Source organism: Centropristis striata, chromosome 24 (genome assembly GCF_030273125.1).
Source record: "Centropristis striata isolate RG_2023a ecotype Rhode Island chromosome 24, C.striata_1.0, whole genome shotgun sequence".
Lineage (NCBI taxonomy): Eukaryota > Metazoa > Chordata > Actinopteri > Perciformes > Serranidae > Centropristis > Centropristis striata.
The window spans coordinates 21,353,720-21,379,298 of NC_081540.1; the positions used below are offsets into that span (position 1 = coordinate 21,353,720).

General features: G+C 35.3%; 1 protein-coding gene across 1 annotated transcript in view; it reads right to left on the reverse strand.

Moving 5' to 3' along the window:
- Positions 1-25,579, reverse strand: part of LOC131962837 (sodium/potassium-transporting ATPase subunit alpha-1) — a 31,053-nt gene continuing 5,474 nt past the window's right edge. The window contains exons 3-23 of the mRNA XM_059327927.1: positions 23,891-23,950; positions 19,481-19,582; positions 19,257-19,358; positions 18,783-18,896; positions 18,529-18,663; positions 17,595-17,712; positions 16,880-17,148; positions 15,872-16,180; positions 14,790-14,924; positions 13,531-13,723; positions 13,275-13,450; positions 12,149-12,285; positions 10,152-10,302; positions 9,874-10,042; positions 9,633-9,787; positions 9,375-9,498; positions 8,212-8,357; positions 7,253-7,383; positions 5,648-5,749; positions 3,626-3,717; positions 1-195 (exon numbers count right to left, since the gene is read on the reverse strand). Coding sequence (XP_059183910.1) covers positions 167-195; positions 3,626-3,717; positions 5,648-5,749; positions 7,253-7,383; positions 8,212-8,357; positions 9,375-9,498; positions 9,633-9,787; positions 9,874-10,042; positions 10,152-10,302; positions 12,149-12,285; positions 13,275-13,450; positions 13,531-13,723; positions 14,790-14,924; positions 15,872-16,180; positions 16,880-17,148; positions 17,595-17,712; positions 18,529-18,663; positions 18,783-18,896; positions 19,257-19,358; positions 19,481-19,582; positions 23,891-23,950 — 2,949 coding nt within the window. The 3' untranslated portion in view covers positions 1-166. The remainder of the gene's footprint in view (positions 196-3,625; positions 3,718-5,647; positions 5,750-7,252; positions 7,384-8,211; positions 8,358-9,374; positions 9,499-9,632; positions 9,788-9,873; positions 10,043-10,151; positions 10,303-12,148; positions 12,286-13,274; positions 13,451-13,530; positions 13,724-14,789; positions 14,925-15,871; positions 16,181-16,879; positions 17,149-17,594; positions 17,713-18,528; positions 18,664-18,782; positions 18,897-19,256; positions 19,359-19,480; positions 19,583-23,890; positions 23,951-25,579) is intronic.

Sequence of the window (25,579 nt, forward strand, 5' to 3'; positions counted from 1 at the left end):
TAAGGTACAATAGTACGGAAATATTTTATTGTGAATGACATATACATCAAAATATTCTGAATTCATCCATGCTTTGTGTTTTGGGGGGTCTGACTAACATGTCAGACAAATATGTAACATGGCAGTAAATAACGATGAAACACTGACTGTGCCTCCGTGACTTGACTCAGTAGTATGTCTCCTGTTCCACCCAACCTAGAAACCAAAAGAGACAGAATTAGGGTCAGTTTTTTGGATGTTCCGCCTCACATTTAGGATCTAAATTCTCCATGTTGTTGTTTACAGACAAGACAAGAAGGGATGAGTACGTGGGTTAAGTTTACACTCAGGCTGCAGGATGATATCATCCTCATGATGTCTGACAGTGACTGAAATAAGACTGGATTGGAGCATTTTTGTAGCTCATGAGATGATGATATCATCCTTTAAGCTCCTCATATAGAAACAGCTTCATGGGGCTACATCTATACTGAATGCCATGCCAATTTCCATAGAAACTGTAAGAAATACACATTAAAATTTACACAGTATATATTAAAAAAAATACATATTTCTACATCAAAGTTGGACAGTTTGCACACCTTTATTTGACTATTATGATACACATTTAGTTACTTTTTGGGGGGGCTCAAATTAAAGATTATATATGATATGAAATGGAGAATATCATTCAAGTGTAAAAACATCAAACCATTTACCCATAATTTCACTGGATATTTATGTGATTTTAAGGGGAAAAAAGTAAGACTTTAGTAGTTAAGTAAGAAGTAGTAGTTTAAAGTATATATCAAGACTCTTGAATATAAATAAAAAATAATAAAACGGTCAAAAGTATAATTTGCCCCCCCCCCCATCATTTTAAATGTTTGAAGTTTATTTATTTTATAATTTTATATTTTAATTATTTAAATGTATTTATTTAAACTCATATTCTCTTGACCATTATATGGAGTACAGGACTACAATGTTTGTGTATATATATATATATATATATATATATATATATATATATATATATATATATATATATATATATATATGTCGACCATTATATTATTATATTGAGTACAGTCCTGTACTCAATATAATGGTCGAGAGAATATGAGTTTAAATAAATAAATTTAAATAATTAAAATATAAAATTATAAAACAAATGAACTTCAATCATTTGAAATGATAGGGGGAAAATTAGACTTTTGACAGTTTTATTACTTTTTTATATATATATATATATATATATATATATATATATATATATATATATGACTAAAAGTAGAACTCTGGTATATGTACAGTTCAATAACACTGTATTAGAAGTCAGTATGGAAGCTGGTATTTATCTTTCACCAGATCCAAAGCCACATTTTATTTTAAGGCCTGAAACGTGAATAATTGTGCTAAAAATCACTGGGCTGGAATCATGAACCCCAATTTGAGTGAAACTGTAAAATGTATCCCAGCTTTAAAAAATGAACCAGTTTTGGGTTCATGTACAAAGACTTTCTTTGACTAACTTCAAACAAATGGTACAAATGTAAACTCTGTCGGTTGAACTTGTTTTTTCTGTCTGATTGTAGCACATTATTCACCATGGATGGGCAATGGGATGTTCACTGATCTGTGCTGTGGGGCTCAGATGTAACACACACACACACACACACACACACACACACACACACACACACACACACACACACACAGCTGCATCAGACCCAGCCCTGCATGCAGGTTGTGCTTAGCTCTGTGGGTGGAACGAGGCATTAACAATGGAAGGGTTGAGGGTTGAAATCCCACTGGGCCCTGCCATCTGCCACAGTTCACTGGTTTGTGTTGAGGCGCAGTGGTGCCAGGGATAACACACACACACACACACACACACACACACACATGCACACAAACACAGGGGCACACACAGCTCTCCCTAAACACACACATGTTGTTCACTAACTCTTCATTACATCATTCACTAATGCAACACTGCTTTTTCTCTCCGTGTTGAACATCCTACTGTATATCATGACGGACATTACATCATCACGTCAGCTCATGTGTGCAGTCTCATTTGTTTTTATTTGTTAGTTAGATGGAAATCTGAAAAACTACACAACATTTAAATGGATTTTGGTGGACGTGTATGGAAGCCCAGTAGTGCCAATAAAAGAAGAAGAAAAAATAAGATGAAGATTTAGCTGGAAATAGAAAAAAATAATCCTTTAAGTCACTATAATGTGAAACTTTCTCAAAATTCTGACTTAATATCTCAAAATAATGACAAATATATCATAAAATATGGGAAAATATATCTCAAAATAATGACAAATATATCATAAAACATGGGAAAATATATCTCAAAATAATGACTTCGTATCTGAAATGAATGAGAAACCTCAAAAACTTTTGAGATACCAAGTCATTATTTTAAGAGACTAACGTGTTATTTTCAGAAAGTTTCTCATAATAATGACTTAGAGGATCTTTGTTTTTCATCACATTGGTTAAAAAAAAAAAATGGGCTTCCATAAACCTGGCCCGATAAAGCAATGTTTTTTTGTGTTATTTCATATGGTTGTAATGGCTCCCCAATTAACTTTTTTTCTGTAGCAAGTTCTGTCCTTTGGCTTTTTGGGTGTTATTTGTTTATTATCTGCTCTAGCGTTTCTAAATTTTTCCACACAGATATGGAAATAATAACGGTCCAAATGATGTGAAATTGCTCATTATTTTTGCATATTTTGACCCCAAATGGCCCACCAAATATGTGAGCCTGACTCTACCAAAAACATTACATCATCACGTCAGCTCATGTGTTTAGTCTCATTTGTCAACTTATTTGTTAGTTAGATGGAAATCTGAAAAACTACACAACATTTAAATGGATTTTGGTGGACGTGTATGGAAGCCCAGTACTGCCGATAAAAGACAAGAAAAAATAAGATGAGGATTTAGCTGGAAATAGAAAAAAAATCATTTAAGTCACTATAATGTGAAACTTTCTCAAAATTCTGACTTCATATCTCAAAAATAATGACAAATATATCATAAAATATGGGAAAATATATCTCAAAATAATGACTTCGTATCTGAAATGAATGAGAAACCTCAAAAACTTTTGAGATACCAAGTCATTATTTTAAGAGACTAATGTGTTATTTTCAGAAAGTTTCTCATAATAATGACTTAGAGGATCTTTGTTTTTCATCACATTGGTTAAAAAAAAATGGGCTTCCATAAACCTGGGCCGATAAAGCAATGTTTTTTTGTGTACTTTCTAATGGTTGTAATGGCTCCCCAATTAACTTTTTTTCTGTAGCAAGTTCTGCCCTTTGGCTTTTTGGGTGTTATTTGTTTATTATCTGCTCTAGCGTTTCTAAATTTTTCCACACAGATATGGAAATAATAACGGTCCAAATGATGTGAAATTGCACATTATTTTTGCATATTTTGACCCAAAATGGCCCATCAAATATGTGAGCCTGACTCTACCAAAGACTTTGAGAAAAACTGCACTGGAATTCAAATCAAACCAAATTAGTTTCTTTGTGATGCAACAAAATTCTACTTGACACAATTTTTCAAATACAAAACTGCCTCATAAAGCAAAAAGGAGAGTCAGTAAGGGTCTTACCGCCTGGGTTGCGTCTGAGGATATATCTTCTGGCTTCATCGTACAGGAAGATGAGGAGGGAGTAGGGGAAGGCACAGAACCACCAACATGGCCTAAAGTGTGACACAGACACAGAGATTGAACACACATTTCACCACATCCCAGACATTCTTTAGTAACTTTGTCATATCTGAAAATGAATTGAGAGAGAGTTCGTCTGAGGGAAAGACGGGAGTAAAAAAAAAGAGCAAAAAAAACCACAGATGGGACAGAAATAGGGACAGAAAGACAAGACTTTTCAGACAGAGAGGAGGAGAAGCCAAGGTTAGCTAGCTGGTGGGGCAGAAACACCGAGGATGCAAAACAATAACAAGAAGAAAAAGACTTCAGCTAATTAGCCTAACGTGCTTTTACGGCTTTCTATTTGTCTCTGTTGGGCAAAGAATCTCATTAAAGTTGCTCTTCTGCTTTATTCAGCCTCTGAAGTGGAAATGACCGGTGACACCAGAAAATATCCGTCTTTTTAACAAGATGGATATTTTCATCATCTGGGAATTGATGGAAAACAATGTCAAAGCACTGGCTGCACTGGTTGGCAACAAGCCTCCGAGGCGTGCGGTGAATGGTAAATTAACAGGAAAAAGGATTTCATGGATTATCACTTCAAAGGAAAAGTTGGGATATTTAAGTGGGGTTGTACAAGGTACAAGGGTGGTTGGTACCCCCCCCCCCCCCCGTTTGGAGAACCAGGCAGGAGTACCAGCACAAAATCAACCAATGCACTGCTAAATGTATTTTAGCTACCTATGGATTACCACTTCAAAGGAAAAGTTGGGATATTTAAGTGGGGTTGTATGAGTGCATACAACCCCACTTTTGTATGCACTGCTAAATGTATTTTAGCTACCTAAAAAAGCAATATCAGCTAAAGTTTATGCTATATATACAATAGTTTCCCTGCTTTACCATTCTGTCAGACAGCTCTTACCAATGGGGAACTGGCTCCGTAAAGTTACCAGACTCCATTGACAAAAGCAGTAATTTCACCTTGCAAACACACAAGAGTTACTGGTCTACCGCTGCCTCGTTTGGTTAGTTTGTTTGTGTTATTGTGTGACTTTGGTGAATCCATACTAACCCTTTTAAACACCAAAGTCACACTATAACAAAAACAAACTAACCAAACAAGGCAGCAGTAGGCCAGTAACTTCTGTGTTCTGCAAGGTAAAACTACTGTTTTTGTCAATGGAGTCTGGTGGCTTTGACAAAAAGCTGGAAAAAGCTGATATAAGGGTAAGGTGGTGAAAATATTCCAAATGTAGCGTGCACTTTAACCGATAAAGTATATGTAGATATTATTTTTGATTGGCTTCTGTGCTGGTACTCCTGCCTGCTTCCCAGTTTGGAGTACCAGCACATTTTGATTATCTATAATGTATTCCTTTTTGCATTTTCTCTTGATCCTTTTTATGTAAAACACTTTAAATTATCATAAATAAACTTGCCTTGCCTTGGTTTGTAGGTCATACACCGATTATGGATAGGTACCTCATAAAAGGATGAACTTATTCTATCTTGGCATGATTGACATCCATGAAAAGAATATTTTTCATTGAAAAGTGAGATTATTCAGTTATTATATATTAGTTTTTATTTGCAAAGAAATTGTATCTCATATGACATACATTAATAATGTGTCCCTTTATATTCTTCTATGCTGATATTTTACAGTTTTTATTTATTTATTTATTATTATGATATTCTTATTTTTTATTTACATCTTATTATTTACAACATTTTTGTGTTAATTTGCTAAATCTCTGTGACATATTCATTTAAACGCTGTATAAATACACTGTATTTTGTGTTCAGATGAACCTATTCTATCTTGGCATGATTGGCATCCATGAAAAGAATATTTTTCATTGAAAAGTGACATTATTTAGTTGTTATATTAGTTTTAATTTGCAAAGAAATCATATCAGTCCAGAGTGAAAAGGGAATATGTGTTTTTTTGTGTGTCCTTGCATGTGTTTTACTCACTTAAGAGGGTACATTCTGAGGGCAATGTCCATGCCGGGGCAATATGACAGGAAGGCAGCCAGAGCTGTCTCCTCAAACAGACCAAAGATGAGGATACGGTTCCTGTGGAAGCAAAGCATCAACACTGTTAGAACTATTTAACTAACAAGCACTGCATCATCCCACCCAGGTGCAACACTAAAAGAGCTTCAGGTGCTTCTTTGTATTATTGGACTGGACAAAAGCACTGGAAGCCATTAACTATAACCCCCCACACACACACTGACCATTTATCCACAGTGTCTGGTCCACTTAAACACACATTACTCCCCCTCTCCATTGTTTCTGTGCTGGACTGTTGGATTATATATCTATTATTATGTTGATGTAGTTTATCTTTATTATATTTTACAATTATATGACTCCTACTTTAGTATTTTATTCTATATTATACCCATTATATTCATTTTTTCCTATTCTTATATCTGATATTATAAGTATGTCATAAGTATAATGTATAATATATTATGTAATATTTAAAATTGTATCTTTGTCCCTGTATATTCTTCTATTCTTCTATGCTGATATTTTACATTTATTATTTATTTATTTATTATTATTATTTTTTTATTTACATCTTATTATTTACAACCCTGATTCCCCCCAAAAATAAAAACAAGAGTTTTTAAAAAGCAAAAAAAACCCAACTAACTGAAACTGTATTGTGTGGTTACAAAATTAGTTTATCTTTATTATATTATACTACAATTATATGACTCCTACTTTAGTATTTTATTCTATATTATACCCATTATATTCATTTTTTCCTATTCTTATATCTGATATTATAAGTATGTCATAAGTATAATGTATAATATATTATGTAATATTTAAAATGGTATCTTTATCTCATATCCCCTGTGGGAGGATCATATGACATACACAATAATATTAAAAATACTAAAATAAATAAATAATGATTTGTCCCTGTATATTCTTCTATTATTCTATGCTGATATTTTACATGTATTATTTATTTCTTTATTATTATTATTATTATTATTATATTATTATTTTTATTTACATCTTATTATTTACAACCCTGATTCCCAAAGAGTTTCCAAAACAATTTTAAAAAATATGTAACATTTTTGTGTTAATTTGCTGAATCTTTGTGACATATTCAATTAAAAGCTGTATGAATACACTATATTTTGTGTTATATGTTGTGTTGACTTATTTTTTAAAAAACATACACAAAACTTGATGAATGCTGTTTTATTTCATCAAAATCAAATTTTTTTATTGTATTTTTTTTTAATTTTCTATTAGTTTCTATTCATTCAGTCTTTGTGTTGCTGTAGCAACCTTTGGAGATCCTATCATAATATATTGTTCTGTTATGAACCTGAGATCATTAAACACTATGATTCATGTTACAGCTCATCTTAAAGCTAGAAATATTCTATGAAATAAACAATTCTCTCAGATGTTTTGGCATCCATGCAACGTTGTCGTCAAAGAAAAGTTTCCTAATTAAAATATGTGACATCAAAGACAAAGATCAGACTTTAAAAATACCCAGTTTGAAAATGTCGTGTGAGTTGTTGTGTTATATGTACTTACTTCATTCCTTGTTGCAGGATGGAGTTCCTCCTGGTCTTACAGATGATCAGATCGGCCCACTGGACGACCACAATACTGGCGAAGAAAGCTGTGTGACATGTGAACTCTACGATCTTTCTGCGTTCGTATGTCTGGTGGATGGAAAATTGAAAAACATCAACTCATGTAGCTCTTCTGTTCCTCTCTTCAAAGTTTGAGTGAACCATACTATTCGTTTGATATTAAAAACAAGGGCCGGGACTTTAACGCGTTAATTAAGATGAACTAATTACACCAAAATGAACGCGTTAAAAAAATTGACGCATTTTAATCGCACTTATTTTTGCACCGCGGAACGTTTCTCACTGGATGAGTTTCAGGAGGACCGATTATACTGGAGCACCAACTAGCGTTGATGAGTTGAGACAACAACAAACCACAGTGAACATGAAGGAAGAAGCTGATGAGACCTTTGGTTGGCCCCGTAGATGATGGGACATTTAGTTACTAAAAACCAACGGATGGAAGCGTCCATAAGAGCATGGTTGTGTTGCTAGGCAACAAGGAATTCACATATCACCATAGCAGCACATCCAGCCTCAAGTATCACCTCAATGCTAAACATATAGCAGCTAGCGGCTAGTGTGCTAGCTAGCGTGGATTGTGTTTTACTTCAAAAACCAAAGTATTCTAGTTTACAGAAGGTCTACCTACCTATAGGCTACCTGGATTTATGAAATGTACTATATTTATAAATATGCTATTGCTATACTTAATGGCAAAAATTACACTGGTCTGTTGGACTTGAACAAAAATTAACAATATTTTTTTTTTAATTACTTCTCACTGTTCTCTGGTCAAATATTTATATGTAATTAAAATGCGATTAATTTCGATTAATTAATTACAAAGTCTGTAATTAATTAGATTAATTTTTTTAATCGAGTCCCGGCCCTATTAAAAACATGAGCATTACTCACCCACTGCTGTCCGTAGCTGTCTTCCAGGTCATTTACATATTTGTCGTCCCATAGCACTCTGATCCCCAACAAATCCATGGGGAGGAAACCATTTTCAGCCAGGATCACAAAGTATGTAAAGAACCCAGCTGTGGCTTGCATCATACCTAACAGAGAAGAAGAGAACTTTGAGTTTGGTGGGTCTTTTTAGACAGAACTGCCTTAACACAAGATGAAAAGACTCAACAACAAAGTACTTGACCAGAAGATGAGAAACCTTGGTATCAACCAAGGTTAATATAGTTAACGAAAACTAACGAAATAACGAAAATTAAAAAAATATTAAATTAAAAAACATTTTCATTAACTGAAATAAAAATAAAAACGAGAGTTTAAAAATAAAAACGAGAATTTAAAAAAAAACGATAACTGAAACTGTACTGTGTGGTTACAAAACTAGCTAAAACTAACTAAAATTATAGTCCTTCGTTTTCATCTTTGTCAACTTTTCTCATACGTAAACCTTTTGGTTGATATGAAATCTATTCAATATATCTGTTTTTTTGACTTAATAACCTTATTAGGGTTGAGATGGATCAGGCAAAGGAAATAAAGGAAACATTTATTGTGACTTTTTTGAATCTGGCACCCAACAAATACCCCATTACAAAAAAAACTAAAACTAACACTAAATCTACTAAAACTAAGAATTTTCCAAAAAGTTTAAGTTTAGTTTAAAAAGTTTAATTTACTAAAGATTATTAAGATTAAAGAATTCTTTATTGTCATACCAACAACACATGCATGCACATGATGAGGCGCAAAATTAAGTACTGAGGCCCTGTCAAGCCAAACATACAAAGTAAAAAGAAAACACAATCCAATACAACACAGGGAAATATAAAATCTGTAGCTGTATAAATAAAGATATATAAATATAAATATAGTGCACAGCAGTCAAAGCTAATCTAACCAATATTGCACCTGTCCATGAGGGGGCATGGTGTGTGATTATTGCACAAAAACAAATTAAAACTAGCAAACTCGCTCTAAAAACCAATGAAAACTAACTGAATTTGAAAACCAAAAATCACAATGAAATTAAAACTAAAGAAAAATCCCAAACTATTATAACTTTGGTCTCAACAGCTAATTATCATTTATGTGACAGGAGGTATGCTTACCGATCTGCCCGTAGGCTATGCTGATGAGCCTTTCGTTCACCAGTTTATCTGTTTTGGGGTTTCTGGGCTGTCTCTTCATGATGTCACTTTCAGCTGCTTCGTAAGCCAGGGAGATGGCAGGAACCTGGGAGACAACGAAACATTAAAGAGGGACTATACTTCACCCTGTGTCGGATTTGTTTTTATAAGACAACTTTCTAATGATAAAAAACCCAGCAGGATGTTAAGAAATAAGATTCCCTAAATCAAAGAGCTTACCATGTCAGTTCCCAAGTCGATACAGAGGATGGTGACGGTTCCCAGGGGCAACGGGATGTTGGCGATGATGAAGAGCAGGAAGGGTGAGATCTCAGGGATGTTGCTGGTCAGAGTGTAGGCAATGGACTTCTTCAAGTTGTCAAAGATCAGACGGCCTGAAAAGGTAATTTTGAACTTAGTATTGCACGGAGAATCAAGTTGTTACAGTGATGCTATCCTGCAGGTATGACCCTTGGCGTACCTTCTTCCACTCCAGTAACAATGGAGGCAAAGTTGTCGTCCAGCAGGATCATGTCGGCGGCCTGCTTTGAGACGTCGGAGCCAGCGATACCCATGGCAACGCCAATGTCGGCCTTCTTCAGAGCGGGAGAGTCGTTCACACCGTCACCTGTCACAGCCACAATGGCTCCCTGCAGACAGAGGCAAGAAGTGTTAAGATGTCCACTGACAGACAGTGCTGAAGGCTTTAAATCCCAATAGATGTCTTTAAAAATGCAGTAAATTCTGTTTTATGCGGACCTGTCTCTGGCAACCTTCCACAATGATAAGTTTCTGCTGAGGGGAGGTTCTGGCGAAGACGATTTCAGTGTGGTATTTCAGCACATCATCGAGGAGCTCTGGGGTCATTTCCTTCAGCTCACCACCGTGGACGACACAGGCCTTGGCATCTCTGGGGAGGAAATCACAGCAGTATTAGGACAACAGTTGTAATCCCACATCCTGTTTCTGAGAGTAAAACTAAGAAGGGGTGTAATCAGTACAAAACCAACAAAAAAAATCATGGAGGAACATCCAAACAGACCACATCAGCCTTGACACCCCTCAAAGAAAAATGATGGCATCGTCAGCAAAAAGTTACATTAAATAATGTGTAATGTGTGTAAAATGTATACATTTTTTACATTTTATCATTCCAATTGGCACAAGATAATGTATTAACAGGTAAGCATTCAAAAAAAAGATAAATTGTACATATATTTTCAGATTTTAATGGCCAATTTGCCTATTTTATTTATCTTTCTTTTTTGCATTCTTTCAAACGGCCAGCAGAGGGCGTCTACATTTGTTGGAAGTCAGTTTGTATTGAAGGTCATGAGAAAATGACTCCACTTCTCACTTGATTTATGACCACATTTACCATTTTATTAATATGTTGATGATCTTAATCTCTAGTTTCAAGTCTTCTTCAATACAATATGTTGTTAATTTTGTCAATCGTGGTCCAAATAAAGTAAAACAGACGATGAAGCAGGGTATGCTTCAGGGCTTGGCTACCTTGTGATTGATAAGTCGCTACTATGGTGTCCTGTCAATCAAAATAGCAAGAGATACATGAAGAAATGTTTTTTTAATACACTGTGTTAAGTAAAATAGCTAACATGTTGACTTTTGGCACCCAAAGACCAAAATGGCGAACTCAGTACTTCACTGAGGCGAAACACATTTTTTCCTTTCATCATTGATTGAAACCAGCTTGGCAATAAACTTGATTGTGACAGTTGACATGTCTCAAGTATCAAACCGGAATTTCTTGCATCTCTGCCCGTGATTACATAACAAAGAGGACATCATTTTTGCACTGTCACTGTGATTAGAAGACTTGCTGATGAAGAAGTCCACCAGCTCAGAGCCTCATGTAGATTTATTTGTCTGCAGTGAATTAATGGTAAAAGCCTTTTTGGCTGAGTAGATTACCAGGCCTCGTTAGCCAATGCTGATTTAATTTTCCTCTATTAGTACAAGTATTCGGAAGAACTGCAGAGATGCGTCTAGATGGTCGACTTATTTTAGCTCCTGCTAGTGAAAGTCGACTTGGGCATGGTGTTGATCAGCCAAAAATGATCATTTTTTATTGTTTTATTTGGATCCCCATTAGCTGGAGCACAACTGCAGCTATTCTTCCTGCGGTCCGACATATAATATACAGTACATACAACTTAAATTAAAACAAACTTAAAGAGTTAACAATGGGACTAGTGAAGCAAAAAGAAACAAAAAAGAAAAACAAAAATAAAACCGAGAATATAAAAGATAGCAAAGCTTCAAAATCATCTTTTATACATTCTTTACATTAAATACATTTAATACACTACAGCTATATTCATTACATAGTAGTTAATCTACCTTACTAACATGTTATTCTATATTTTTAATAGTAAATTCATAGTAATAATTTCCATATATATCCATTTAGGAGATGTTATTTCATCTTTACATTTAATATCCATTACTTAAAGCTATATGTTATATATAATTTAACACTATATAGCTGGGTTTATTACGTAGTAGTCAGTATTCCTTACTGAACCATGTTATTCTTTATCTTTAATAACAATAAAGTGAAATTAAGAAATGTTTTTTCAAAAATAATGTAATAAATAAATAATGTCTTTTGTGCTAATGGTTTGTTCAAAATGTTTGGGAAGTAGGTTCCAAGCTATAATGGCTCAGTGTCTTGTATTCTTAATATTAAGTCCACAAGAACATTCAAATTAAGCTTCAGTAAGTGTACTAACCTGGGGTTGACCTCTGAGACTGGTACATTCAGGCGGGCAGCAATGTCCTCAACTGTCTCGTTGCCTTCAGAGATGATACCCACACCCTTAGCGATAGCCTTGGCTGTGATGGGATGGTCACCTGTCACCATGATAACCTAAGAGAGGAGAAGTCATGGTTGTAGGTTTGTTCTTGGAATGATACATAGGTCTACACCAGGGATTCCCAAACTTTTTTAGCCGCGCACCCCCTTCTATGTCCCAACCGGGTTGATGCACCCCCCACACCTTCAAAAAAACAAAATGCAATACGATTTTTTATAGCCATATTAAAGGCGGCATGTTTAATCATGCTCAAATGACCAGAACACACATATAATAAAATAATCAATAATGAGCGTGGAGTGAACACAACACCGTCATCATAACACAGGTTGGAAAAATGGAAGAAGAGAACTTCTTCTACGCTTCATTTTAAGATGAAGTGCATCTTGAAATTGACTAAAAATACATGTAAAAATGACTGAAAAAGACACAAAACAACTAAAAATAGATGTAAAGTTGTTACAGAACAACTTGTAAATTTTACATCCTAAAACTGTAGCAATTAAAAAAATATATACATTTCAAAGTTGTAGATTAAACCGTCCTTTACTGCTAATTTAACAGGATGCTGCTGCTTTTATACTGATTATTTATGCAAAATTTACATGCAGATTTTGCTTATTGTGCATTGAATACCAGTAAATAAACATTCAGTTATTATTTATTGTACACTGAATACCAGTTTAAATGTACAAGTTGTTCTGTAAAGTTGCTCACATTAGTACTGTATTTTTTGCAGAATTATTCTGGTAACCACAGCTGCCATTTTTTTCCGTAAAAGCAACAGAATTTTTTTTACAGTGTATCCATTCATCCATCCATCCATCCATTCTCGTCCGCTTTACATTAATGTTTTTTTTTAATATTTTTACAGTTTAAGTTTTGTACTATTCCATTATTTACGGTAATTGAGTGTCTACTACAGTGATTACATTTTTTTGTTTTACACCCCATTTCTGATGCTATTTGACAGTGTTTTACTGTAATTTCTGCAAACTTTTTTACAGTGTACTGTGCACAGTAAAAGACTGCAATTACATACTTTGATTCCGGCGCTCCTGCATTTGCCCACGGCGTCGGGCACAGCAGCACGAGGAGGGTCGATCATGGACATGAGGCCGATGAAGCACAGGTTCTCAGTGGGGAAGTTCACCTCCTCAGTGTCAAAAGCAAAGCCCTCAGCGAATTGGTCATCAGGCAGGCTGAAATGGCAGAAACCTACGGAAGAAAATCCATGTAATTCTCCACCAACTGATTAAGACACAGGGATATAGCTGTAAAATGGAGCTGTGTCGTACCCAGTACTCTCTCTCCAAGTCCTCCTAGCTCAACATAGGCGTTCTGGAAAGCGTCCTTCATCTCGTCGTCCAGAGGCTGCTCTTTGCCCTGCATCATGATGGTGGAACAGCGGTCCAAAATCCTCTCTGGGGCGCCTTTCATCACCAGCAGGTGCTTGGTCTCTCCGGGAGTTGCATTCTTGTGGATGGAGAGCTGTGGAGAACCAAAGCGGTGTCAAAAACTGGTCAATGGAGAGGTGAATGAACCCAACCACCTTGATTGTTTGCTTTTTACTCTTCCTGTAAGTCGCTTTGGATAAAAGCGTCTGCTAAATGACTAAATGTAAATGTAAATGTAAATGCAACCACTAGAGGGCATAAATGAGCGTCTCCCTCAAATAACAATACAAGTTTTGGTATTCAAATCAGGCGGCAACCTCCGGGTCTGAGCATGGAGGCAAACCAGGAAGTACCTTAAGCTGCATTATACAGGTTGCATAATTTCAGTTTGGCTGCAAAAAAAAAATCTGTCCATTCATTTCAATCCAAAATGAGATAGCTTCTCACTTGTATGGTCTCAATCGCTAGTAAAAAATCTTCTTCAAGACAATTTGATGTTAATAGTTCAAATAATGGCCCCATTTAAAAGAAAATAGAAGATAAAGAATCGTATGATTTGGGGCGGGGCTACATTTGATTGACAGGTCACTAACAAGGCGAGCCGTCACCAGGAGGGTAGCAGAACAATGCGTATCCACGGCAACTTGTCACTAAAAGTTATACATAACGTTATATGGATATAAAAAAGGACGTTTACCGATTTGGTCTCATAACTTTGACCCTTTCACTGTATTTTCACTTAATGGCAGTTTATTTGAACGTTTTGTTCAGTAAAAATGTCTTTTTCAGCGCTTGGTTGGATTAACAGACACTCCAAGGAGTCGCTGCTCAGTTTTCTGAGGTAAGTAACGTACATTTTGTTTTTGTTTTTTGCTAGCCAAAACTAACATCCCAGTTAATGCTCCAGTTAATGCTAACATGAAATTTGGAATAAAATTCTCAGTGATCAGATCCCTCTCGCTCCTCCACAGTCCAAATATGGTCTGCTTCCCGTATCGAAAACAAGATGGCGGCACAAGATGGCGACGAGTGTAACAATGAACTCGATGTTTCCAACGGGCCACAAACCAATGGGTGACATCACGTTGACTACGTCCATTATTTATATACAGTCTATGATTCAAATGTAGAAACTATGGGAAACTCTGTGGGTTGTTTACCTGGTATTTGTTGGTGGAGTTGAAGGGGATCTCAGAAATCTTATGGTATTTATCTCTCATGCCGCCAACGGATCCACAGCACAGCTCGATACATTTCAGCAGGGCAGCTTCTGAGGCATCACCAGCTACATCTCTCTGTGGATGGAAGCAAAGAGACAAAGAGTTGGATCAATGGGTTTGACCAAAAAAACTGATATTACACAGATCACATGTTTTGTACACTTCATTGCATTTGCTTAAAATATTTTTTTTTTACAGTTTTGTTTTTTGAAATAATCAAGGCATACATGGATCAGCAGTTCAGTTCCAAAGTGGTAATAAAAATAATAATAATAACAATATAAAAATACAAAAACAGTTATATACAAATAAAGAGATGAAAAAATACTAATAAAAAATAAAATAAATGTGAGATAGCAATAGTAATATTAAATTAAAAATTAATAAATAAAAATTAATAATTTATAATGAGAAATATGTAAAAAGGAAATGAAAAAGGAAATCAAATAAAAAGGAAAAATATGATTAAGAGTAAAAAAAAAAAAAGCCCTTTTAAATTTGACCATCTTAGATTTCAATGATCCATTTCTTTTTTCACATAAATTTCTTTTATTATTATTTGATCCTCCTCCCACTGTGCAGTTTGAGTAAGAAATACACCCGTCAGTACTCAATGAGGAACAAATCAATGGCTCTGTCTGGCCACCTCTTGCTATAGCTGCAGCTATATATTTCTAAACAGGCCTTTAATTATGTTGAGTGCTTTTTATAAAGATTTGTAGTGCAGTCTGGCTGAATTTGTATTTTGTTGGATCCAAAAAGTTTCTTGCCAAGTCATAATGCCAAGTCACCTCCCACACAGTCACTGCACTCAGGATTCATCTGTGTATTGTATCCAATTCCACCAAATGTTTCAAGGAGGGAAACTATTCCATGAGGTGTAGAGTTTTTGTTGTTTTACAAAAGATACTGATACTGATATGTTCCTCCACTGGTGAATTATTTATACTCTTTTGTTGTGATCAGAATGGGTGGACTAGAGCAAAACATCAAGTGTTAGCTAACTAGAAAAAGTGTCTCACCTTCAGGATGGGAACGTTGCTCTGCTCAGCCAGGAAGACGGCACGGTTGCAGAGTCCGGCGATCCTCGCCAGGGCGGCCCAGGTGGCGGAGCTCCTGTCGAAGGAGGTCCCGCTCTGGTTCTCCGTGGTGTCGGCCTCGTGGATCTGGTTGTCGAACCACATGTGGGCCACGGTCATCCTGTTCTGGGTCAGGGTGCCGGTCTTGTCGGAGCAGATGGTGGAGGTTGAGCCCAGGGTCTCGACGGCTTCCAAGTTCTTCACCAGGCAGTTCTTCTTGGCCATACGCTTGGCAGTCAGGGTCAGACACACCTAGGGATTGGATAGCTTGGGTCAGTCAGGAGCTAGAGTCCCATAGTGATACCTTTAAACACGAGGACCACCAGGACTCCATCCGTTCCGCTGAGTCCTTCCCAATCTTTAAGAAGAAACTGAAGACCAACTCTTTCCTGAACACCTTCACTCTTGATCTACATTTACATTTACATTTAGTCATTTAGCAGACGCTTTTATCCAAAGCGACTTACAGGAAGAGTAAAAGCAAACAATCAAGGTATAGTGCAATAAGAGCTATTAGTGCTAGTGACAATTCTTTGAGGAGTAGAATTATCATGTGGTCTAGGAGAGAAGATGCTCTCTGAAGGTCTTCAGGAGTTTTTTAAAGGTAGAGAGGGACGCCCCTGCTCTGGTAGGAACTGGTAGTGGTTCCACCAGCGGGGAACAAGAAGTGCAAAGAGTCTGGATTGCCTTGGACCAACGGGGGGCAGAGCCAAGCGCCGTTCATTGGAAGAGCGCAACGGTCGTGATCTACACTGACAACGGCGACAAGTATCACACTGACCGATCTTGCGACCTATAAAGCTCTTCCTAATGGACTGGAACTTAACCCACAGCAGTTCCTCTTGCTATGTTTCTTGACTTCATCCTTGCTTGTGTTGTAGGAACTCTCATTTGTACATCGCTTTGGATAAAATCGTCTACTAAATGACATTGTAGGATTGTAGGACTCACAGTGACGGTAGCCAGGAGACCTTCTGGCACGTTGGCGACAATGATACCGATCAGGAAGATGACGGCCTCCAGCCAGCCATACCCAAGGATGAGGGAGAGGATGAAGAAGGAAACACCCAGGAAGACAGCCACACCGGTGATGATGTGGATGAAATGCTCGATTTCCTTGGCAATGGGGGTTTTGCCACCTTCAAGACTGGAAGCAAGGGTTGCGATACGACCCATGACGGTACGATCACCGGTGTTGATGACGATTCCTCTGGCAGTACCTGAAGAGAGGAAGAGATTTTTTGGGGGATTGATAAAAAATCATGAAAAAGGTGTGGTTGCTGCTCCTTCCCTAACCACTGACTCCAGAAATATGTCCAACCCTTTTGAAAATTTGAGTTAATATCATATGTCAGCACAATATGTGCTCATGTTGCTCCCCTATCCTCTTGTTATGCTGTATTTCTGCCATTCATGTCTTCCTGTCCTGTCAACCCCTTTGTCATATTGTATGTATGTTTATGTATATGTTTGGACGGGTTGATGGTCATTTTGTTGTCCTAGTACTTGTTACTCTGTTCAATGACAATAAAGTTGAATCTCATCTCATCTCAATAATGTCTAACTCACTGTATACAAGCTCTTGCACAAAAGGAACAACACTTGAACTTTTTGTTAATTGATACACCATTTTTTCTGCTTCTGTCTGTTTTAGTTAGTTCTTTACCTTCAACACAGTTGGTGGAGAAGAAAGCAATGTTCCTGGTTTCCAGGGGGTTGTCGTTGGAGAAGTCTGGAGTACGAGTCTGAGGCTCAGATTCACCAGTCAGGGAGGAGTTGTCCACCTGTTGGATGAAAAGCAAAATAAGAATGAAGCAAAAGACATCCAGAGAAAAAAGGGACATGGTGTCTACAACACAATGTAGAATCCAATAACTGTCATTGTTTGTCTTGGAAAGAAAATGAGAAAGTAGACTAATTTCGGTCAAAATAGAACTCCAATTGACAAGTGCTAATACTTATTTAACCCTTTGATGCACAACATGGGTCTAAAGTGACCTGATATTTTTGAGTTTTTATGTTCTATATCTTTGCAATAAATTATTTTCATCATTCAGTATCCCAGGTTTTCCTCAATTAGTTTGTTTTTGATCATCATACATCCTAATTTCATGTTTTCCTTTATTATTTTTTTAATAAAATCCCATTTTGTGTCACTACTCTTCTAATGCACAACATGGGTTAAAAATGACCCATATCCATTTTTTTAGCTAAGTAGCGTGCTAAGCTAACTACTTAGCTAACTTCATGGCTAAGTATTTAGCTAAGTAGCTTTCTAAGCTAACTACTAGCAAGCTACTTAGCCAAGTAGTTAGCTATGTAATAATACAAAAACTTTCTTTCTTCATAAAGTATGAGAGGCAAAATGGAAATAATGATCTGTTTTTTTAATCAAAAACAATATATTTAAAGAATACTTGGAATATTCAATCATAAAATAAGTTGATATCAAAAGATAGAGCACAGAAACACACAGCAGCATTAAATAACATGGGAAATGAATGCGGGTCATTTTTTAACCATGTTGTGCACCAAAGGGTTAATACATATTTAAAAGTGCTCCATTAGTGAGATTAAAATTAAGTCTTGGAGGTACGGACCTTGCAGCCGTGGGCGGAGATGATTCTCAGATCAGCGGGGATCCTGTCACCACCCTTCACCTCCACTAAATCACCCACCACCACCTCCTCAGCGTTGATACTCTTCTTTTCGCCGTCACGGACGACCAGGGCTTGCTATGAGGACAAAGGTGAAATGAACATTTTATGGGCAAATTCTGAACATAATTATACAAATGCTTTTATTCCCAGTAACAAGAAACCTAGCAATGGAATCAAAGTCAATGGAAACTCACCTGTGGGACCAGGTTCTTGAAGGAGTCCATGATCTTGGAGCTCTTGGCCTCTTGGTAGTAGGAGAAGCATCCAGTGATGATGACGACAGCAGAAAGCACAATACCCAGGTACAACTACAGCAAAAGAGAAAAGAACGTTAGTCAGTTCATCTTCCGTGGGATTATTTAGGGCCCGAGCAGGAATGACCTGCGAGGTCCCTATTGTATTTCGAATTATTATTTATTTTTATTATTATTATTCTTCCCAAATGATCGCATTTTCACTGCCTGAACATACCCAAAAACTCATGAAACTTTAAATATAAGTCACCCATGGCGAAAATTTTTATAATCTATTGTCATCCTGAACTTCCACCACTAGGTGGCTATAATAAGGTAAAGTGCGTTTCGGCTAATAACTCCCATATACTTTATCGCACATTCAAAAATCATATATTTCTTTAATGAATTTAATTTGCTAAGAAAGTTCATTACGTTATCATTGGCCGGTTCGTCTTCTGATGCAGCCTGGATACCGTAAGCGAGGAAGCAGAGAATGGCACCAATCCACAGCAGCATGGAGAAACCACCAAACAGCTGGAGACAAGATAAACAGTATTCAAGTTTCACTGCTTCACTGGCAAATTTGCATTGCAAAAATTTGATCATGCAAATAAGGTATCTGCTTTGCATGTTGCAATCTTGACTAGGAATCTAACCTGTCTGCAGAACTTGACCCATTCAGGTGTTGTGGGAGGAGGCGTGAGGGCGTTGGGGCCGTCTCGGAGGAGGACCTCTTTGGCTCTGGAGTTGGAAAGACCCTTAAAAGAGACACAAAAACAGGTTTAACGGACTGGCAGACTGACAGGAAAACTAGAACTACGCCCTTGTAGTTGCGTGCCTTCCAGCAAAGGAGCCAGGTTTCAGTTTACATGTAAATCAAGACTTTTAATATATGTAGTAAAGAGGAAGCTCAAAACCAGCAAAACCAACAAGCTGGTGGTGGACTACCAGAATATGTGGATGCTGCTGCAAAGAGGCTACAAATTCTAAAACATGGATGCTTCACACACATCTAACAATCATCTGTTTCAAAGTGAACACCCAAGATTAGTGTCACCCATTCAGTATCGGCCCAAATGTGAAATATGACTGCAAATTGTCCATCTGTTGCTGAGTTATGGCACTGAATAATGTGTTTATGTAGAGCATTTTGATATCACAGTGAAGTTGACCTTTGACCTCTTGGGTATTAAGTGCCATCATTTTGGCATTTGTGTAAAATTTTGTCATAACTAGTATAAGAATCCTTTGGTTTTGTTAAAAAAAAAATGCATTCACAGTGACCTTAACCTTTGATTGACAAAATCCAATCAGTTCATCCTTGAGTCCAAGTGGAAGTTTGTGCCAAATTTGGAGAAATTTGCTCAAAACGTTACTAAGATAATTAAAAAAAAATTGCTTTTTGGTATAAAACAACATCACTTCTACATTTGCATTTTCTTAGAGACATTGGACTTAATCTTATCAGTTCATCCTTGAGTCCAAGTGGAAGTTTGTGCCAAATTTGGAGAAATTTGCTCAAAACGTTACTAAGATAATTAAAAAAAAATAGCTTTTTGGTATAAAACAACATCACTTCTACATTTGCATTTTCTTAGAGACATTGGACTTAATCTTATCAGTTCATCCTTGAGTCCAAGTGGAAGTTTGTGCCAAATTTGGAGAGATTTGCTCAAAACATTACTGAGATCATTTAAAAAAATTAGCTTTTGGGTATAAAACAATATCACTTCTACATTTGTATTTTCTTACAGACCTTGGACTTAATCTTATCAGTTCATCCTTGAGTCCAAGTGGATGCTTGTGCCAAATTTGGAGAAATTTGCTCAAAACATTACTAAAGATAGTTTAAAAAAAAAATAGCTTTTGGGTATAAAACAACATCACTTCTATAGTTGTATTTTCTTACAGACCTTGGACTTAATCTTATCAGTTCATCCTTGAGTTCAAGTGATAGTTTGTGCCAAATTTGGAGAAATTTGCTCAAAACGTTACTAAGATAATAAAAAAAATTAGCTTTGGGGTATAAAACAATATCACTTCTCCATTTGCATTTTCTTAGAGACATTGGACTTAATCTGATCAGTTCATCCTTGAGTCTAAGTGGTAGTTTGTGCCAAATTTGGAGAAATTTGCTCAAAACATTACTAAGATAATAAAAAAAATAGCTTTTGGGTATAAAACAATATCACTTCCACATTTGTATTTTCTTACAGACCTTGGACTTAATCTTATCAGTTCATCCTTGAGTTCAAGTGGTAGTTTGTGCCAAATTTGGAGAAATTTGCTCAAAACATTACTAAGATAATAAAAAAAAATAGCTTTTGGGTATAAAACAATATCACTTCCACATTTGTATTTTCTTACAGACCTTGGACTTAATCTTATCAGTTCATCCTTGAGTCCAAGTGGATGCTTGTGCCAAATTTGGAGAAATTTGCTCAAAACATTACTAAAGATAGTTTAAAAAAAATAGCTTTTGGGTATAAAACAACATCACTTCTATAGTTGTATTTTCTTACAGACCTTGGACTTAATCTTATCAGTTCATCCTTGAGTTCAAGTGGTAGTTTGTGCCAAATTTGGAGAAAATTTGCTCAAAATGTTACTAAGATAATAATAATTAAGGATATAAAACAACATCACTTCTACATTTCCATTTTCTTAGAGACCTTGGACTTAATCTTATCAGTTCATCCTTGAGTCCAAGTGGAAGTTTCTACCAAATTTGATGAAATTCCCTCAAAACATGCCTGAGATATTGTGTTCAGACAAGCATAACATTCGACTACAGAAAACTCTGCAAATCCAGTTTTTCCCTGCTAAAACTGTCCTTGTTTTCTGGCGGGAAAGACGATGAAGGACAAGTCAGAGCGGAGTGTTTCCTTCGTTTATTTGGTAAACAGAAACACTGCTATTACTTCAGGAGGTGGTGGATTAAAGTTAGGTTGAAACCAAAACAAAAGAACCCACATCCACTGGAAGAAAGATGTCTGTAATCTTACAATTACTGCTTTCCTTTTTTCACAAGTCGGTGTAATTAGACAGTCAAACCTGCAGTTTGCAGGCACGAAAGAGCGATAACGGTGAGAGACAGGATGAGCAGGTTGAATCTTTGAACAGTGTGTACTTCAACAAGGTCACGGTCATGTTTTCTCACAGTTTTAGAAAAAAAACCCACGATAATTGGAGAAACTATGACTGAAGGTCTCTTTGGAGGAGAACTAGGAGCTAAAAGCAGCATGTTTTTCCTGGTTGGTAGGGTCAATAAGACCAGTGTTCCTGTGTGAATGAACTCTTTGTTTTGATATAAACTCAGACAGATCAGATTTCAGCGGATAATCATCATCAGTCAAGCATTTGGCCGGTGTAGGGCTGTATTGAGTTGTGTAATGGGATTCTGTGTGTGTGTCCTCAGGGTAACGGAGACCACGGTCCAAGCATTAAAAATCACATTTGTGGAGCAGCTGAGTTTCCCCTTTTTCTGTTCAATGTGACATTTATTAAGGGTCACGCTGCCCCAATCACACTTTTCTCTCCTGTATCCAGAAGTTTCCAGCCATTCAGACAATTCTGTTTAGTTTGTTACTTTTTGTAGTCATTTTATGTGTCTTTATGGTCATTTATTGTCTCTTTGTAGTCTTTTTATGGCTCTTTATAGTCATTTTTTATTTTATTTTGGGTCATTTTGTGTCTCTTTGATACACTTTTATTCTCTTTGTAGTCTTTTTAGGTCTCTTTTTAATCATTTTATGTTTCTTTGTGGTCATTTATTGTCTTTTTGTTACACTTCTTTTCTCTTTGTAGTCTTTTCATGTCTCTTTATAGTCATTTTTGTTTCATTTTGGGTCATTTTGTGTCTTTTTGTAATAGTTTTATCTCTCTTTGTCGTCTTTTGTGTCTCTTTATTGTCATGTTGTGTTTCTTTGTGTTCATTTATTGTCTCTTTGTCAATATTTTATTGTCTTTGTAGTCTTTCTACACTTTTTATGTCTCTTTATAGTCATTTTTTGTTTCATTTTGGGTCATTTTGTGTCTCCTTGTAATAGTTTTATCTCTTTTTGTCGTCTTTTGTGTCTCTTTATAGTCATGTTATGTTTTTTTGTGGTCATTTATTGTCTTTGTCAATATTCTATTGTCTTTGTAGTCTTTCTACACTTTTTATGTCTCTTTATAGTCATTTATTATTAGTCAAGTACTTATTCAATAATGTGAAATTACTCCACTATAAGTAAAAGTCCTGCGTTCAAAATTTACTTAAATAAAAGTACAAAAGTATCAACATCAAAATGTACTTAAAGTATCAAAGTAAAAGTACTTGTTTGCAGATTGGACCCACTCAGGCTGTTTTATATAATTTAAGTAAATTATTGTATTATTATTATTATTATTGAGGCATTTATCTAAACAGCATTTTAATTGTGCAAAGGTAGGGCTCATTTTTACTACTTAATATACTATTATGAGGTTTAATTAAAGAAAGAAAATTCTGCTAACTTTAAATTGATCATGTATTTTATGTTAAATCTTGACCTGAAAAAGCTGCCAGCTAAATGTAGCGGAGTAAAAAGTAGAATATTTGCCTCGAAATGTAGTGAAGTTGAAGTATAAAGTTACATAAAATGAAAGTACTCAAGTAAAGTACAAGTACCTCAGAAATCGTACTGAAGTACAGTACTTGAGTATATGAAAATCTGAAATTTACCCTTTAAAAAACGACTCTAATGTACTAAAATGGCAGTTAAACATGAAAAATATCTACAATTAACCCATTGAAGCCTGGAAAGTGTTTACGTCGTTTTGTAGTATTTTGTATAAGCTCTCAAATACTTTTTGAATTTAATTTCTATCTGCTACAGAGGCTGAAAAATCTATTATTTAGTAGAAGAGTTCACATTTTTTCCCCCAGAATTTTTCCAGAATTTCCAGACAATTAGAGGCTTATTTTAAAATCGCCCAGCGGTTTTTCAGGCCTCAATGGGTTGAGATCTGTGAGATCTTCCCTTGCTTCTGCTTGCTTCTTTAGCTGAAACACAAACAAACAAACACACATGTTAAGGACTCACCCTGGCAAGATCGGTTCCATATTTTCTGTGAAGTTCATCCAAGGTTAACTTGTGATCATCCTATGGAGAGAGAGAGAGAAAAAAAGAGAGAGAGAGATTGAGAGACATTGCGTAAAACAAGCTGAAATCCCTGTCATTTTAAACCCGCAGATATTATCTCCTTTGAGGATTAAAAACTGTCCTGTCATGTCCTCCAGAGGGACACAGGGAACATAAAGATGACAAGGCAGCATCAGCCGTGGGATCAGGATTATGATAGATAGATGCCGCTCCATACAGTGTGATTTTAAGATTAGTCCAAGCAGACGTTGGAGTAAAACGAGACTCTGGTGATGATTGAAAAAGTCGTAGCCAAACAGAGGAGCTAAGCCGCCATGAGTCAGTTAGGTACGGACTCATCCAAACAGTTTGCTGCGAGCAAACAGTCCATCCAGCCGAATCAATGGCACCAGCTGATATCAGCTGATGTTTGCTCCCCACAGTATTGCTCGTTGCCCAAAGCTCTTCACAGCTGAACTCACAGCAACTTAGTGTCATTGATGTTGTTATAATTGTTTTTGTTATTTATTTAAACATAAAAGTAGTTTTTTGGTTATTATACTTTTATTTTTTAAGGTGTCTTCTTACTGTTATATTCTTGTTTTTGTTAATATTATTATTATTTATTTGTGACATTATGTAATAAATATTTATATACTTTCAGTATCACTATTATGCTATTAGGATTATATTTATTTATTTATTTATTTATTACATTGTGCTTGTTTGGATAGAAAAAATATTTTGACTTAGTTTTGAAAATAATATTAATAACAAATACATTAATTTATCATGGATGTTATTATAATTATTTTTGTTATTTATTTAATCATAAAAGTAGTTTTTTGTTTATTATACTTTTATTTTTTAAGGTGTCTTCTTACTGTTATCTTCTTGTTTTTGTTAATATTTTTATTTATTTGTGACATTATGTAATAAATATTTATATAGTTTCAGTATCATTATTATGATATATGCCATTAGGATTATACTTATTATTTATTTATTTATTTTATTTTTTTTGACATTGACTTAGTTTTGAAAATAATATAAATTAATTTACCATTGATGTTATTACAATTATTTTTGTTATTTATTCAATAATAAAGTGTTTTTTTATTTAGTTTATCATACTTTTATTTTTTAAGGTGTCTTCCTACTGTTATATTATTGTTTTTCTTAATATTATTATTATTTATTTATGACATTATGTAATAAATATTTATATACTTTCAGTATCATTATTATGCTATTAGGATTTATTTATTTATTTATTAATTTATTTATTTATTACATTGTGCTTGTTTAGATGGAAAAAGTATTTTTGACTTAGTTTTGAAAATAACATCCATAATAAATATATTACTTTATCATTGATGTTATTATAATTATTTTTGTTATTTATTCAATAATGTGTCTTCTTACTGTTATATTATTGTTTTTGTTCATATTATTTTTATTTATTTGTGATATTATGTAATAAATATTTATATAGTTTCAGTATCAATATTATGATCTATGTCATTAGGATTTATTTATTTACTTACTTTTTGACTTAGTTTCAAAATCAAACATAATTAATATTAAATTAATTAATTTATCATTGATGTTATTATTATTATTTTGTTATTTATTTAATAATAAAGTTTT